Source organism: Mustelus asterias, chromosome 22 (genome assembly GCF_964213995.1).
Source record: "Mustelus asterias chromosome 22, sMusAst1.hap1.1, whole genome shotgun sequence".
Lineage (NCBI taxonomy): Eukaryota > Metazoa > Chordata > Chondrichthyes > Carcharhiniformes > Triakidae > Mustelus > Mustelus asterias.
Window position 1 is genome coordinate 15,036,509 of NC_135822.1, and position 17,749 is coordinate 15,054,257.

A 17,749-nucleotide genomic window follows, 5' to 3' on the forward strand; every position below is an offset into this window, starting at 1 on the left:
TGATGTCTATAAAATAATGAAGGGCACAGATCAGCTAGATAGTCAATATCTTTTCCCAAAGGTCGGGGAGTCTATAACTAGAGGGCATAGGTTTAAGGTGAGAGGGGAGAGATACAAAAGCGTCTAGAGGGGCAGTTTTTTCACACAGAGGGTGGTGAGTGTCTGGAACAAACTGCCAGAGGTAGTAGTAGAGGCGGGTACAATTTTGTCTTTTAAAAAGCATTTAGACGGTTACATAGGTAAGATGGGTATAGAGGGATATGGGCCAAATGCAGGCAATTGGGATTAGCTTAGGGGTTTAAATAAAAAGGGCGGCATGGACAAGTTGGGCCAAAGGGCCTGTTTCCATGCTGTAAACCTCTATGACTCTATTTAAGATGGAGAGGGGAAGATATTTTTTCTCTAAGGGTTCTGAATCTTTGAAATGCACTTCCCCAGCGAGTGGTGGATGTGGGATCAATTAATATTTTTCAGGCAAAGATAGATAGATTCTTAACTAACAAGAGAATCAAAGTTTATTGGGGATTTGTGGATTGCAAGGCCACAATCAGATCAGCCATGATCTTACTGAATGACAGAGCTGGCTCAAAAGGCCAAATGCCCTACTCCTGCTCTTAACTCATTGTTCATATATATTTGTACGATAGCTTAAGTCAAGATGGGAAAGTCATGCCTGTGCACTATCTCAACTCATTGAGGAAATAACATCCCTAGTTAACAGTGAAGAAAACCTTATGACTTTGTCAAACATCTTTTGGAATTCAAGATGCACTAAGTCCCATGTAAAAATTAATTAGGTGCAACAGTGAAGATTCAGGATGAACATTTTGAGTGGAAAATAATATGGCTGATGGACAGAATAAAAACCACTGATTTGGAGGAGTTATGTTAGAATGGGACAAGTAGTATAGATGTCCTAGAGTTTTGTGTTGAATTCACTACCATTTCTCAAAATATCTGGACTCAGAAACTGAATACCAAGTCATCCAATTTGACAGATACCATATTGAGAGAGGTAGTGAAATTGGAGGAAGCAGCTTAAAAACTAAAATGTGAATTAGACAAAGTGGAAGTATGAACTCTATTTTCAACATGTCACTTAAATTTGCTTAATATTGGACAAAAGATTCTGTTTCCTTAGACTCGTACAATTTTACCTCCTGAAGACTCCAGATTTTACTCAAAACAGTTCCACAGTCACCCTCTGCTATTTCACTTAAATGTCCAATCTGTATATGTATGTCTAGTCTGACTACTTTTTGTCTAAGCAAGGTATCACAGGTGAACCCAATTCTATCTGCATCTATCTCAATTTAAAGCAGCAATCAACAAAGCAAAAACAGGAGTTTAACTAAATGGCTAAAGCAGTAGAAAACAAGAGGGCACAGTGATTAAACTACTCCGAGCTCTGGTCAGAATACATCTGGTCACTGAAACACAAGGCAGACATTGAAGTGCCAGAAGCAGTGCAGCCACAAGCTGAACTCCAGTGATGAAGTAAGCCTGGAAGAGAGACATCAGTGAGATGATCTGTTAATGGTATGAAGAAGTAAATTTGGAATAAAATATTTAATTTTTCTGAGAGGACAAGGGGACACAGATTCAAACTAGTAACTCTAAGATTGATATCAGGAAGTTTCTTCTCATGCAGTATATTAATACTTTGGATTTTTGAGTGGAGTATCACAGGAAAAGCCCTGAATGCATTTAAAGCACAGTAGCCTACTGCATTTGGGGACTAGATTGCTTCTGGATTGAGCCCACCATTGTGTTTAAATATCGCTTCAGTGTCTTTTTTTTCCACCTTTGCAGAGATGTAATAAAAAGAATTGACCAATCGGAATTTGAGGGGTTTGAATATATTAACCCTTTGCTGATGTCATCAGAGGAAACCGTATGAACAAGCAGCATTTGAAAAGTGGAATTGTTTTGCCTAGTTTGTCAAAGGTCGACTTCAACTCTCTCCGGTTGGTGACTTTTTCCTTATCTACCTGCATGCAAGGTTGTGGATCTGGTGCAAGTTTTCCAAGAGTACTGCAAACCATGGTGACTGCTGCTGAACAATGAAAGATATTTCAGTGGTAGTTTTCCACAAACAGCCACAGTTTCTCCTTATTTACTGGACATTGATTCAACTGGCATTTTGTTAGTGAAGGGAAGACTGCCTGATCCGTGCCTGCTTCCATGAAGGAATATTCTTTTCATTCCCTCAAAACAAGGAATTATATGATGGCTTCTATGAAGGAACTTGGAGACACTGCACTTTTCTCTCTCTTTATAAATAGACATTCAGAGGTTTGACCTCAAGAGAAAGAATGTACAATACTATATTATTTAAGAACAGTAGTATGGGTAACTACACCTTAACCTGTGATTGCCTTTGGACAACTGGCTAATGTGATTTACAAACCACTGGCTCTAACCTATACGTAAGCAATAATAAACAAGAAATCTGTGTTTTATTGGTCAATAATGTACACTTGGATTAATCTGGGTGTAATGTTGTGCAGTACAGAGATATAATCCAGAAATACTTTATTAGCCAGTGAATCACAGCTTCTTGTTAATTACTGCTATATTATATAATGCCATGGAACAAACAGCTGGACTTTAAACAAAAAAACAACTGTTTTTATCTTACTGAATATACAGTAGTGTGACACAACTATGTGATTTGCATTCATGATTATTCATCTTGGTTTTTTTAAGTTGCACTGGTAAATTGCAACTAAACTATACTCCTGTTTGTTTTAGCTATTTGTTAAACTTAACCAAACATCACTTGTTGGAACTTTTTTTCATCTAGTTCTGTGATTAAGAGTGGGATTTGTGGCTTGCAGAGAAATGCAGAATGTAGTCGCATACATCCTCCTCCCAAAAAAAGGTACACTACAAATGATAATAAGGAATTTTGTGTGTTAGGAATGGTGACTCGTCTGCTTAATACTGCATTTTAAAATCTGTAAGTATGGGCCATCATTTAACCCTGGAATCAATGTCACAACTAATGCCAATTAGCAGGCACTTGGAAAGTTAGTCTGAAATCCCTAATTTCTAAATTTCTGGCTACCAACAAACCAGCAAAGAGGTTTCATTTTTCTATCCGACATAATGTCTAAAAAGCCATAAAATGACAAATTGGATCTTTCCATCATCAGCTTTTTACATTCTCCATCAAAGTCTACACTTACCCTTTTATGTACAGCTTTTTAAATTGAAAAATGGCCTGTAATTCAGAAATTAGGGTACTCCGTGTGTGTGGATTCCAAAGATTTTCTTCTGAGACAGTGAAGTGCCTAAATAAGTTTTCTGACCGGGTCATAAATGTGCTCTATTAAGATTGGATATAACCAGAATCCAGGATAACGATCTACAGGGATGTAGGAAAAAACAAAGTATCAAGACTATTGGAAGAATTGCGAAACAATGTACATACCTTTTTTTGAACTTGTATGTGAAGTGGTGTAATCTTCTTTTTGAAAGGAGAAGGAAGGTGGTGGCCCCGAATCATATGTGTAAATGGGCAAAAGATTAATATTTTGAGATATGTGTTCTCGATTCCCCTGCGCCAGCCTGAAGAATGATAAATAAGCTCCCAATTGTATTTGGTAAATAGCTGGTTAGTTTGAGCATTCTGTACAAGAAAGCGTCTAATTACTACAATGTAGAAATATGAATTCAAAATCTTTTTTATTGTGGGTTGAAGCCTGCTTTGAATTAATGAGACAATTTTAACTCTTCAATCACTGAGGGGGTGTAAGAAACCCCCAGAACAGTGCAATTAAAATTCTCTCAAGGCTGAGTTTTTTTGTCTGTTAATTATGGACATTTTCTCTCTCTCGTTCTTTTTGTTGGAAATGTGCAACAGGTCCATTGTCAACTGAAAAGAAAAGACACAGTACTGTTGGATGAAGGATTATACCTTAAATGTTGACTTTTTTCAGGGGATTGCTGCATACCTGTTTTTCACAAATGTGCAATTCTGTTTAATCCAAAAAAATCTATTCAATAGACAGAAGCCTTGGGCTTCAAGCCAGCTTGAGAACGATTTGCTCAAACCTAAATCTACATTTCTAGCAGGTGATGGAATTAGTGCACACTCTTTCACCGACTATCTTTTATTTAAATCAGATGATCCATGGCATTATATACAATGGCTGGAACTGCACAGATCTTAGCCAATCAGATTTTAACCATATGATTTACGACATTACCTAATATTAAGCCAGCTGCCAATTTTGGGTGTCTATATACAGATTGAATTGTAAAGCAGTGATTTCTTTCTGTTGCCAAATACACCTCCATTTGCAAGCTCATTCCTCTCCATTTTTGCTAAGTGTCTGTGTCATTAAGACTGATTATATCGTGCTGAGGGGAAAAAAATTATATTTTAAGTATTCCAATTTTTAAATTTGAGAATTATGAAGGATGTGATCTAAATGTCTGCTAATATGTTTTCATGGTCAGGCTAAATGGATATATGATCTCCAAGGCAATACTTATAAAATAGTGAGATTGTATTTGGTGTTCAATCAGACCAAATACTGGGAAGAGTTTTGCTTTTATCCTTTTTTAAATTACTATCAAAATATAAACAATAACAAACAAGCACAGAGTCAAGGCTACTTGGACTCCAAATTCTATTTAAAGACATTTTCTCTTAAACAGAAAATGCTGGACATGCACAGAAAGTAAAGTCAGCATTTGAAAGAGAGAATATTTCAGGTATAACTCTTAATTTACATGGAATGATCTTCTATCGCAAGGGTTATTCACAGTACAACCGTCTTCAGTATGAAAACTTGAGCTAACCTATCAGGAAAACGTCACTGTACCAAGTATCTGACTGGACCACATATTATCACAGCCAGGACTCCCAATTATTCTGCAAAATTTGTAGACTAGTTTCCTTCACAAATTAACTTTCTTTCTCCATATGCAATCCACTTGCAACCCCCAATCTCGCCCCCACCCCCTGTATTTTTTTGCTATTGAGCTGAGAAAAATCACAACTGTTCAATTTACTGCACCAAACATCTACAAATTATATCTGTTGTTACCTCTTAGTTAAATAAAGCTAGTGTTGGCAATGCCATAAATCAGAGAAGTGGTCACATCATGGGTGAGATTCTCTGGCCTCCCAACCGCGTGCTTCCAGCAGTGGAAGGAGGTGTGCTGTTCCCCAGTGGTAGGATTCTCTGGTCCTGCCGCTGTCAATGGGATTTCCCACTGATGTCACTCCACTCTCCTGCGAAACCCGCTGCTGGTGGGACCGGAGAATCCCACTGGCGCGAACGGCCAGAGAATTCTGACCCATATCTATTATTTTTAATCCCCTAAGAAAACTTAAGTCCTAAAAGGTGCACTGGTTTAAACATTGGCTCTTGCCTTTATTTCACCCATCCTGAAATCCAATCATTCGTGAGAGAGGATGATCTTACAAAATGGCTCCAACAAATGTTCAGCGACCATGAAGATAGGTGTGATTGTATAACAAAATGTTTGATGTACAATCCAATTCTACTGTAGAACAGTTGAGCCTACGCTATAGTCTATTAGACAAATTAAACCATCAGTCATTGCCAACTTTTTAAAAAATTAAAAATCAAAGCACACAAGAGTGGCCATTTAGCCTATCTTTCTCCAAATCAATTTTCCTGTGTCTAACTTCTTCATATTTCAATCTCTTGGGAGTTTGTATAAATGAGATTTGGATGGTTTGGATATGTTCCATATCCCTTGGTTGGTTTTTAAAAACACTATTTTCCTTAATCACTCATCATTTATTTGCAAATGTCAAAGTCATAATGGCACAGGAGGAGGCCATTTGTCCCATCAAATCCATGTCAGAACTCTGCAGAGCAATCCAATCAGTCTATCCTTGTGGCCATGTTATGTTTATTTCCTTCAAGTGCCCATCCAATTTCATCTTGAAATCATTAATCACCTCTGCTTCCATCATCCTTGTCAGCAGCGAGTTCCAGGTTTTTGCCACTCGCTGCAAAAAATGTTCTTTATCGTCTTCCCCCTGCATTTCATAACCAAAAGCCTGTACCCTGGTTCTTGTACCATCAGCTAATGGGAACAGTTTTTTTTTTGTCTACCATATCTAAACCAATCATAATCTTATACATCTCTATCAGATTCCGCTCTAAGAAAAACAATTCCAGGTTTTCCAATCTAATGTTGTAGCTATAATGCTTTATTCCTGAAGCCATTTTGGAAATCTCCTCTGCACCCTTTCAAGGAACCTCATGTTCTTTCTGCAGTGTGGTGACCAGAACTGGACACAATACTCTAATTGATCATTGGATCCCACAAATTATCACTGCTGCTATGTGCCTGTTTTTCTAAATGCTCATTGGAACTAAATAAACTTTCTCATGACATTAAAATCTGTGCACTTCCATTTTGATTATTCATCACAATGAGTAATCAAATACAAATTATTTGGGAGACGTGTGGAAAAGAATGGAAAGTGTTGCAGAAAACTAATAAACCTGTAGCCTGGTCTGCCCCAACCTGCTACCAAGATCTTGGCTTTACCAGCTGTGCACAATTCACTTTCGCAATTCTAAATTTGTATTCGGTCTACAGAACATTTTGTGTGGAAAACTGCAATGGGAGACTGCCTGAGGAAAAATAAATCAGTTTAGTCTGACCTGTAACAAAAATTTAATACAATTCTGGTGCAAGTGTACAGTGGTCTAACTTGGATTAGTCCTTAATGAAAAATTAGAGCTAATTTAATGATTGTAAAATAGTGAGATGTTCATTGTAGTTATTTTGTATATGGCAGTTGATTTATGGGTGTGAATTGTACTGTTCTTGCCTATTCTCATAAAAAAACCTAATTTAAAAAACATTGACGGCTTGTGTGCCACTCGAGGCCAATTTTTATTGTACATCAACTGATTGAATTAATCTATACTAGTAAGATGCAGATCCTTGCACATCTGAATTAAACATTTTACTGAAAGTATAACAAAATTAATTCAATATTTAGTTTGTGCTTTCAGCATACAATACATGCAGGGACAACAACTGTTATTTACATGCTTTCAGTATTTTGATATTCATTAGCAGGTATTGCAACTCCAGGGGGAATCGCGTAAGAGTTGGATTTGATTGAGCCTTAGAGAGGAGCTGTGCTTTTCAAAGTGGTTTCTACATTTTGAGGATTCTTCAGAAAATAAATTCCGAAAATGAAGAATAAATGACTGAAATCACATCCGCGGACAGTTGAGAAGAGCAAGGAGGTGTTTATGTTCTCTTTTGAAGAAAAAGATACCTTGATGCTGGAAACTCTCAGCATGTCTGACAGCATATGTGGAGAAAGAATAGTGCTAACATTTCAAGTCTGGACGACCCTTCGTCAGAGCATAAGACAATAGAATATAGGATGATACTTATGTTAGGGGGAAGGGAGGACTGACAATGAAGTCACAGACAAAAAGACAAAAGATGAGGTGCTATTCCTCCAGTTTGTCTTGGGCTTCACTAGAACATTGCAGTAGGTCAAAGATGGACATGAGCAGGATGGTGAGTTGAAATAGCATGCGACAGGAAGGTGGTGATCATGGCAAAGGGATAGCAGTCATTAAGAGATCAGAATGTGTGAGTGGCAGAACAAAGATAAGCAGTGTCAAAAGATAACCTGAGACATGTAACAGATGGCCCCAGTCGAGTGGGGGGAGGGGAGACCATGGTCAGGGGTTAAAAGATGGAAAATGAGATGGAAAAAAAGTGGAAAAATGAAATAAAATTGATGGAAATGGGGAGGAAGGTAGAGCGCAGAGTTCATGTTCTGAAGTTGTTGAACTCAATGTTCAGTCCGGAAGACTTTAAAGTGTCGATTCAGAAGATGAGGTGCTATTCCTCCAGTTTGTCTTGGGCTTCACTAGAACATTGCAGTAGGCCAAAGATGGACATGTGGACATGAGCAGGATGGTGAGTTGAAATAGCATGCGACAGGAAGGTCTGGGTCCTACTTGCGGATAGACCGAAGGTGTTCTGCAAAGCAGTCACCAGTCTGCATTTGGTCTCTTCGATGTAGAGTACACCATATTTGGAGCAGCGGATGCAATAGACCACATTAAAGGAGGCGCACTTCACCTGAAACAAGTGTTTGGGCCCTTGAATGGCGAGTGTGGAGGAGATAAAGGGCAGGTGCTGTACCTCATTTCTTCCATTGTTTCATTTGTCCACTTTTTTTTCATCTTGCTTTCCATCTTTTTCCCTCCACCACCATCTCTTCGCCAATCATTAGGGCCATCTGTTACATGTCTCAGGTTATCCTACTATCAGCATCCTTAGCTGTGATCACCACTATTTATATTCCCTTTGTCTTTTTGTCTGTGACATCTTTGTCAATTCCCCTAACATTTTAAATATTCTATATTCTACTGTCTTCAGCTCTGACAAAGGGTCGTCTAGACTTGAAACATTAGCTCTATTCTTTCCGCACAGATGCTGTTCAGGTCTGCTGAGATTTTCAGTTTTTGTTTGATTCCAGCATCTGCAGTAATTTGCTTTTATTTCAGATCCAGATAAATGTTATATTTAAGCAATTTTGTATTCAAATGAGAACTGCAAATGGAGAGGGGGGGAAATCTTGAAAACACAATATTGAATTTTTTCCAGTCTGTCAACATCTGAAAAGATTCTAATGAAGGATATCTACCCCACTCAAGGTAAATTTTGCCAAGCTCTGCCCAGTGTAATCTCGTTGGTAGATCACAAACTGGCCCTGGAGTGTTAAGGCATCTGTGATCCATACTTCTGTCCTGTGAGATCCTTGAAAATTTAAAATATTTTCTGTTTTTATTCCAAAACTAGATTTGTAAAGTAACTTTCTGATTAGGAAGCACCATTCAGTCCATCCAGGTCCTATATTTGTATTATATTCAAAATATGATCCCTGCACAAAATATTGGCCAAGTATTAAACTTCAGGACAGTAACATGCCAGCTTCCATTCTGAGACAGCTGACAAGCAATGCTCGTTTTGAGTGTCTCTGGTGTTTCCTGGTGAAACAGTTTTGTGACTGGGAAATTTGCCAAGGGTTTGCAAGACAGAGAAAGAAAAAACAGGCTCCAGAGACTCAACAACTTTCTCAAAATGTCTGATTGACTAGCTAACTATAAGAGAAGCTGACAAGAAGGCAGTGACCCAAAAACCCATTCAAAAGCAAAAATCTTTTGGCTAGGGAGAATGTGCTCAAATTACCAGAAAAACCAATGAGCAATGAAGACTGTTCCAGCTTTGTCACTCGGAGCAAACTATTGAAGGCAACAGCCCATCCGTCATATATCGCTTGGAGTCCAATGCTATAGTTATTTTGTAGTAGGCCATTCTTATTTCAGATCCAGATAAAAGTATTCAAGAGATTAGATTTAGAAATTACGACACGAATGGCTATGCAATGCTAAATCTTCAACTGGAGCTGGCTACTCTAATTTTAATTCCCATTCTCATATCCGATAACTTCTACCTTTTAAAATTCTTGTTCAATTACTCGAGTTTGTCTAAAAGATGCTGTTATTTCTATCCTCTATTCCATCATTTCGTGAGTTTAGAAGATTCACAATTTATTCAATGCTCATATTTTATAAGATGCCTGTAAACGAATGGTATATGATGTTTTCCATGTTGAGACACATTCAGACAGATTAATGACAGGGTTTATGCATGGTCTTTGCATTTTGGCTTCTGCCTAGCTAGGGTATAGGAGGCAATTAGTTTAGATGGCTAGCATATGGTTCAGGATAACACCAACAGTGTAGGTTCAATTACTTTTCTAGCTGAGGCGAATTTGGGACCTGTCTTCTCACCCTGCCCGAGCTCAGGATGAAGTGTCAGCAGACTAGGAGCCAAGGACCTGTCCTCAGGTAGAGTATACATGACATGACTACCTAGGTTGTTGTGAAAGATGTGGAGACAAGATACCTCAGCCCACACCCCAAACACTCCACTTAGTACAACATATTGAGATGTCAAACACTTAATTTATTATTTTTAATGTTTCCAGCCAGTTAGAACTTTCAGTTCTACTTTAAATCAACAATGTAACAGTTGTCAGCTATATAACTAAGGGGAGCACACAATCCAATTTTCTTGCTTGGGCAACTCAGAACAAGTGTAACGTTGCAGGAATCAGGCTCGGGGCTGGATTTTGTCTGCTGAGGCAGGTACCTCAAGCCAGGCAGGTTCATAACTCGTTGACCCTGCCCCAATAAAAAAAATCCTCAAAACATGTGATTTTTCACTCTGAGGACAAGTGCATGATACATTTGGGTGTGCTAACTCAAAGCAGAATGCAGGTGGCCACAGGGCTGTGACAAGCTGGATAAAAGGTCTACTTGGTTCTCTCAGACTTCAACCTAGTTGCTTTACAAACTGTTAGACCCTTTCAGCCTCCTGCTACCCCTACCCACCCCTCAATGCCAACTCATTATCTCCAAATAACTTCTCCACATGCTATTAGTGTACCAGATCAGAAACTCCAAAGTATATTATGAAGCCAGACTAGACCTCAACAATTCTCTATTTTGGCATTAGTGTAGGGATAAGATGTTTCAATCTAGATGTGATTCTGCTGAAAAACTGGAAGCTTTTATCAAAACAAACCTTATTTAACAATACAGTTCAACTACAACAATTGAACAATACTTAAACATGACCAGATACATAAGTCTTAACTGCTAACCTAGCGCTGAGTTCCAGTTCAAGTTATTCCTCTCATAGGCTTAAACCCCCTCTTTAAAATTAGGTTAGCAAAACATAGGCATATTTGCTGTGACTTGGGTTACCAGCAGTTTTCACAGGTATTTTCAGAGAGCCACTGCTTTCTGGGCTGCCAGAAGAAACACTTTTTTTTAATGAAACTCTCAGTATTTCTTCCTTGGAAGCTTAGCTTCTCCCATTAACCACATGACTCAGTCCCTGTCAATCAACCTAATCAAAACTCTGTTCTGAAACCACTGGAGAACCTAAATAAACAAAAGATCCATTAACTCTACAAAGAAACACATCCCTAGCTCAAATTTATTATCCTGTATTCTTAGCATTTGCTGCACGTTTCCTCAGACAAATGGAGTCCTGTAACAAAACACTGCCTCTTAAAACAGCCACGCCTTAAACATGTGTCTAAATAGCATAGTATCACAATGGCCTCTCATACTCTCCATGCCACCTTCAAGGCGACTCATCTAGCACTCACCATAAGCAGACTTCAGGGGCCATGAGGAGATGATAACTTCTAATACAGCTCTCACTCTACACACTTGAATATTGAAAAAAAATCATCCACAGAACTTATTCACAGCTTTTAAATCTTGTGACTAATTTCTTATAAAAACAATTTTCTGTTAGACCTCACATCAAAAACTGCTATTCCTTTAATACACCAAATCAAAAGTGAACTCTGAAACCCTGAAGAGATAACTAGATTTTGAAACTCTGCTAGGCATTCATAATGACATGATTGCACTTGAAGGAATTTTAGCAAAGAGCTCTATTGAAAATGCAAGACCAAGATGCTACTGTCAATCAAAGAGTCCAAACCCTCGCTGACAACTACAGTGATGTTTTAAAGTTTAAGAGCAAGGCATCACGACAGTTATACAAACCTTATCCACCTCAAGTGTTTATGTCAACTCCATTAATTCATGACTCTCACTATGAGCTAAGGTCCCTTACAACAGGGAAAGTGGGACCTCAATGAACTCAGCAGGGCCATTTGAATTTGGTGCTGAGTTCAGGTTTCCCTCCTGTGTGAATCATGTCCCACCTCTTTTTCTTCTACCAGCAAAAATTAGATTGGTCAGGAATGGGACTTATGCATCCAGGTCCTTCTCTCTCACCATTTTGAAAGGTTGTGGATAGTTCCTGTCCCCAGTATCTGATGACTGTGGAAAAGCCAAGTTCAGCTCTGGGCTGGATATCACTGGTTGGAAAAATGTCTTTCCTTGATCTTCCAAAGATGCGACTATCAGCCAAACTGTTCACTTTTGAACAAGAACCTTACAGAACGAAGGACTGAAACACATTAACACATCATAAACTGTTTCCCTCTGCTAAGCAAGTTTCCTTTATTATTTGTATTTTTGACCTTTTATTACAAGACAAATGTGATCATCCTGATGGCCTTGTATTGATGCCCAAACCATGTTTCCAAACTTAGTGATAACTTTTACAATGGAGTTTATCCACATACTTTTTGAACAGTTATACAGATTTCTCCACTGAGGCTCAACTTGAATTGTTTCTTCATCTTGAGAGGAACTGAAGTGAACGTAACAAAGAACTGGCACAGATATTAAAAGGAGCCTGACATTGAAACTCTTAGAGACATGTGTTCCTCTAATTTTTATGCTCATCTACTTTATATGAGTTTAACCTTTCAACCAACAATCCTGATCACCAAAAGGTAAGTGATCCCACTTTTTATTTAAGGAAATGCTCACTATTTACATATCACAGTTCAGTTTGCTGGGTTCAATAACCCTATCCGGTCAATAGCTTAGTAATACGGCTGATCACAATAATGAGGGAACTTGGACCATTTCAGTTATTGATGCTATTGATATCGTATGCATGCTATAATAGCTCTCAGCTGTAACCCTTGAGTTACAGATTTGAATATCACACAGGGTTTCCTCTTCCTAGCCAGCGACCTCTTTTAGAAATGCACGTGCATAGGTAGGACTTGTTTAGCTATGAACCCACCTGCAGAACATACCCTGATGACCACCATTGTAGAGACTGAACTATGACTAATAGGCACAAGTGAAATACTGGAGGGTACCTGACAACCTGTAAGAAATCAGTATCTTTAAAAGATGGGGTAGCATATCAATCTGCTAACCAAGCAACTGAGCATATGCTAACAGCCAATGTACAATAAGGGACAATCTGACCTCAAATGAAGTGATAAAATGGTGACAGCTGATCTAGATAGAGGACTCTAACTTAGCTAATGTTAGCCAGTTCTCATCAAACATTTTTAAATCCAACAAAGCATGGAATATCACCACAAATGCAGTCTGACATTTCAGCTCCCAGGCACTTTATTTATAGACCTTGTTGCAATATATCTAAGCAGCTTTAATATGGTACTCCTTTGTCCAGGTAATTACCATATCACGTCTTCTGTGCTTTCAGAGAGACATTTGGCAAGATGACTATCGACTTCCAACACAGTGAATCTGGAAAAGAAAAGCATTCTCTACTCAGTACAATGCAGGAAAATTAACTCCAATTCATACAATGTGCAGTCTGAGGGCTACAAGTTAAATGGAGCATCAAGATGAGCGTTTAAATCTTCTTGGTCCCAATACAGCCCCTGAAAGAAAATTGTAAGTTCAAGTTTGGGAATTATCACTTAAGTTCGTTTACCAAATTAGGAGTTGATTTAACTTCATCACAGAAACTCAAAGAGAAATAACACGGGCACGCTGCTTCAGAGACAAGGAACAAACTCCCAGCTTGCCGGGAGAAGTTACCAAATCATGATCAAATTTCTTTCTGGAAGCTGAGAATCAAGAAAGGTAAAGAAACCCAATAGTTACATAGAACCCCTATTCTAATTATCAGGAAGCGATTATTTTTCATTTTGACTCGAGGCATACTAGGAGTTTTTATAACCTGGAACTCGAAGAAATGTTATATATCAATCGATCTGTTCATTCAGTGTTCCCTCTGCAAAGAAACGGGTACAAAGACAGACTGATTAGGGCAATGTAGCAGTGATTCCTTTCAGCCTCACTAAAACTTAAATCACTGTCCAGGAGGCAGCCACTCTCAGTAATTCATTTCAGCCACAGTCTTTGTTTCACGATGTAGAAAAGGGCTGAAGCTGCATCAATGAAATAAAGAACAAACTATTTTTAGAAAGAGGTTACAGAAAGAAGGTAACCTGTTATGGTTGTAAGCAGATTAAACTAACTTGACTTTCTCCTCAGATTTTATCCTGTCAACCGCTGAGCCAAACCAAGGAGGAAGGTCCCAGGTGCTGATGCCGAGTCAGGTGGCTGTAGGTGCATCTCACTATTATGCAGTGACCCCTGCTGGAAGTGTATATGGACTTTAGAGCATCAATTTAGCTGTGACGTCAACTGACCCTGCTCCAGCTAACAAACAATGGCTACTTGAAGTTGTGAAGGGCTTCTGTGGAACTGCGCCCGAGGGCAGCTTCTTCAGAAAAACAAAGAAAATGGTGAGAAGCTTAAATGTGATAGGTCATTTAAAGTTCAGAAAAGAAAGCCATTCGGCCCAAAGTGACCATGCTAATGCCTATTGTAACTACTCCAATTTTTCTGCCCTTGCAATGTTTTTTCTCTCCAGTCCCTCTTAAATGACTAATAAGCTTTATTAACTCATTCCGGTACCTATATCTTATCACTGAAAGTTTCCTTCCTTTTTTATGCTCATGCCCCAGACAGTGGCCAATGGAATTTGTTTTCGTTCTTACCCTCGCAAATCCTTGCAAAATTTTCAACACTCTATTAATCATCTGTTCCAGTGAACATGGCACTAGATTTTTTGAAGGCTCCAATCCATGTCCCTTTATTGGGTCACAGTCTAGTAAGTCTAGCTGCACTATTTGCAAACATCTTTCTACAATGAGGTCTGTGTGGCAGTCTCTCTGAATGGTGCACACTTTGAATAAAGGAGAATCATGCCTCTGTGCAGCAATCAGAAGGAACGAAGACTTAAGAGTCTTTGGTGTAGATGGAGCTACCAATATTCACCCACTCAATTTCTCTCCACAGCTAAAGTTTAGGGGCTCGTGCACATATCACACCTGGATCAGTATCTGTTTTTGCAGCTGGATCCTAGTTACAGTTAGGATGGGGTTATAAAAAAAACTTCACAAATACCATTGTCCCAGTTAGTAAACATTCTGGAGACACAGCAATGCATTCATTTCCTTTCTGGTTTAGTACTGGAGATGGGAAACATCAAATAGAAAACTCATTAATCCAGATGCTTATCTTTACTGACAACCTTTACTGTCTTCCACTGAATTTTCTGCCGATTAACGATGAGAAGCTGATGAATCCAGCCCACAAAGTGCAGCAGTTTCTGTGCATTTGAAATTCATACCATCAGGAAAATTGGAATAAAATAAACAAAATTTAAAAATACACCACATACCATAGCCTGGTCAGCAGTCTGATATGATTATACCTCTTGTCGCATCATTGGGAGGGGAGGTCTACCAAATTGTTCCTGTCCAGTGCTGTATGAGCAATCTTGTATTGTCGTACAATAGCATGGCCAGTCCTTTTGCTCAGTACCTCACTCAAGTGACAATTCTTCACATACAAACCTAGACAGTGATTTTTAGCAAGTTGTTCAAGCATTGGCGATACAAGAGCTTATTCTTGTTCAGATATTTTCCGATAGAGATTTCTGGACTGCAATCATGTGGAAATTCTGGCTAATTTTACACTTCCCTCACTTATAACCTCTACAAATATCCAAGCTTTCACTGATAACTCAACATGGACATGGAATTGAACCTGGGATGTTATGGGTGATAAGGTTTAAACTAACAATCACTGACGGAACCATGCAACCAGAATTTTAAGGATTAATGGAAACATAGTTGGAGAAAATCTACTGTCAAAGATTTCTAACTCATAATTGTGTTTCTGTCTGTATTGCTCTCAGTGACCAAGAGAGGGTGAATTTTTGTTCTGCTGTGTAATAAAAGTTCCCATGGCACTCGTAGAAAAAGAGGAGGGAGTATTCTCAGTTTCTGGCCAACATTTTTCCCACAACTGGAAGCAGATTAATAGTAAAGCATCTCACTGTCGTTTGTGAAATCGTGCTATGTACAAAATAGCTGCTGCTTTTAACTACACAACTATCACTACATTTCAGAGTAATTCACATGAAAGTAAAGTACGTAAAAACATTTCTAACAAGACATGTTTCCAGCACTTTACCCATGTTCTGAAATGATGAGTAATGTTGATTGCAAAATGCTGAGGGAAATGGGGACAAAAGAAACAAAACCCAGTGCTGATGAAAGAAAGATTCTGAAAGAAAAGGATGCAAAATGTTGAATGGAACAAGGTAGAAAAAGAACATTATGCACTAAGTATTGTAAGTACTGTGCTATGCCAGATGTAGTATTGTGAGGAAACAGTTCTATTTATAATTCTCACTAGCAATACTGAAAACAGAAGGCTCAATTTCTGCTGTTTGCCAAAATAAAAGGAATGGGGATACACATTTATTTTTTTAAAACTCTGCAATTTTTCATGATTGACAGCACACCCTGGTGAAATCTAAGTATTACAATGAAGAGGGTAATGGATATCTCTATGAATCACAGGGCTGTCTTCCATGTGTTGGTGTGGGGGGGCAGGGTTCGATGACTTCATGATATTTATGCTCACCATAAATCCTTGAAGAAAAAAGACACACAAAATAACTAGAGAAATTGAACAGTTTGTTGGAACACACAAGGTTTCTGTTAAAAGCATTTTTTTTCTGTTGCTGTACCTATAACTGTTTCGAGATGTTATGTGATTTACCTTCAAGTGTGACATTACAAGTATATGGTTATTTTTCACAATAATTGCAGGAATAAGTTACGGTGTACACATTTACAGACAGAGCAAACTGAGGAGCTCCACAAATGGCTTCATTTGTCAGGGAAGTGAGTAGATGAGTTAAATTGACCAGGAACATCCTTGGTTTATACTAAATGTGAGGTTCTCACCGGGATAACAGTATGGCTCTACAAGTGTGTTCTTAGACTGGAGAAGGGAATGTCTACCAATGTTCCTGCTCCAGTTTAAATTAGGCCTGCTGGAAAGTTCGTGCACATGGATGTGATTTTTCCCGGTGCTGTAAAATACCCCAATACATACACTGTCTGTGCTTACACAAAAAGAATGGACAGGATATACTGTGTGATTGCCATAGGGGGACCAAACGGGTAGGGAAAAGTTTATAGTTGTTAGAAGGAGCTGCGAGATCTTGTTTATCTACCTCAATGTTGTTGTAGTGGTGCAGTAATCAACAAAGCAAATGGAATGCAGAATTATAACCAAATCAGTAAAGCAAAAATCTAACAAAGCATAAAGGTTCCCAGTACAGCTGGAGGCCAATCTGCCTGATATGGTCTGTGCTGGAAAGAAACAAGAAACCTCAAAACAAATAACACTGCCCTGCTCACCCCATCAAAAACGTATCCAATTTCCCCTAAAAGATGCAGTGATTTCAGCGTTACGCCTCATGCCAAACCATTCCACAGTTCTAACAACTGTGCACGAGAGGGGAAAATTGTCATCTCCCTTCTCACTCAGGAAAAGGTTTTAAATTGATGACTCTCTGTGCTCCTGAGCACTGTGTCCAATTCTGTTCACCAAAACACAAGGGAGACATACATCCCTGGAAGAAGAGCCATCAAATGATCCTCTGTGTCAGTGGATTGAGTTATCAGGGGAAAAAAAGCAGAGCTGGAGTTGTTCAAATTTGTGAAGTAAATTTAAGACTGAAATCAGGCAGATCTGTTTCACACACACACAATGATCAATACGGAATGAATTTCTCAATGAGGAATGGAAAAAGCCTGGAATCAGGATTAGTGGAGAGGTGGGGGTAATCTTGTTTTAGAATGATAGACTGAACAATTCTCCTTGTTTGTATACATCTTGTGATAAACAAACAGATGATCAATTGCATTAAAAATGTACTTCATTTGTAACACTTAACAACATATACACAT

The 17,749-nt window shown here is 38.6% G+C and overlaps 2 protein-coding genes across 2 annotated transcripts in view; one reads left to right on the top strand and one right to left on the bottom strand.

The window, feature by feature from the left end:
• Positions 1–6,857, top strand: part of prkcz (protein kinase C, zeta) — a 466,471-nt gene extending 459,614 nt beyond the window's left edge. Inside the window, exon 18 of the mRNA XM_078238768.1 lies at positions 1,813–6,857. Coding sequence (XP_078094894.1) covers positions 1,813–1,900 — 88 coding nt within the window. The 3' untranslated portion in view covers positions 1,901–6,857. The remainder of the gene's footprint in view (positions 1–1,812) is intronic.
• LOC144509860 (uncharacterized) overlaps positions 1–17,749 on the bottom strand; it is an 85,659-nt gene that overhangs the window by 49,050 nt on the left and 18,860 nt on the right. Inside the window, exon 4 of the mRNA XM_078238770.1 lies at positions 13,140–13,208. Within this exon, the coding sequence (XP_078094896.1) occupies positions 13,140–13,208 (69 nt within the window). The remainder of the gene's footprint in view (positions 1–13,139; positions 13,209–17,749) is intronic.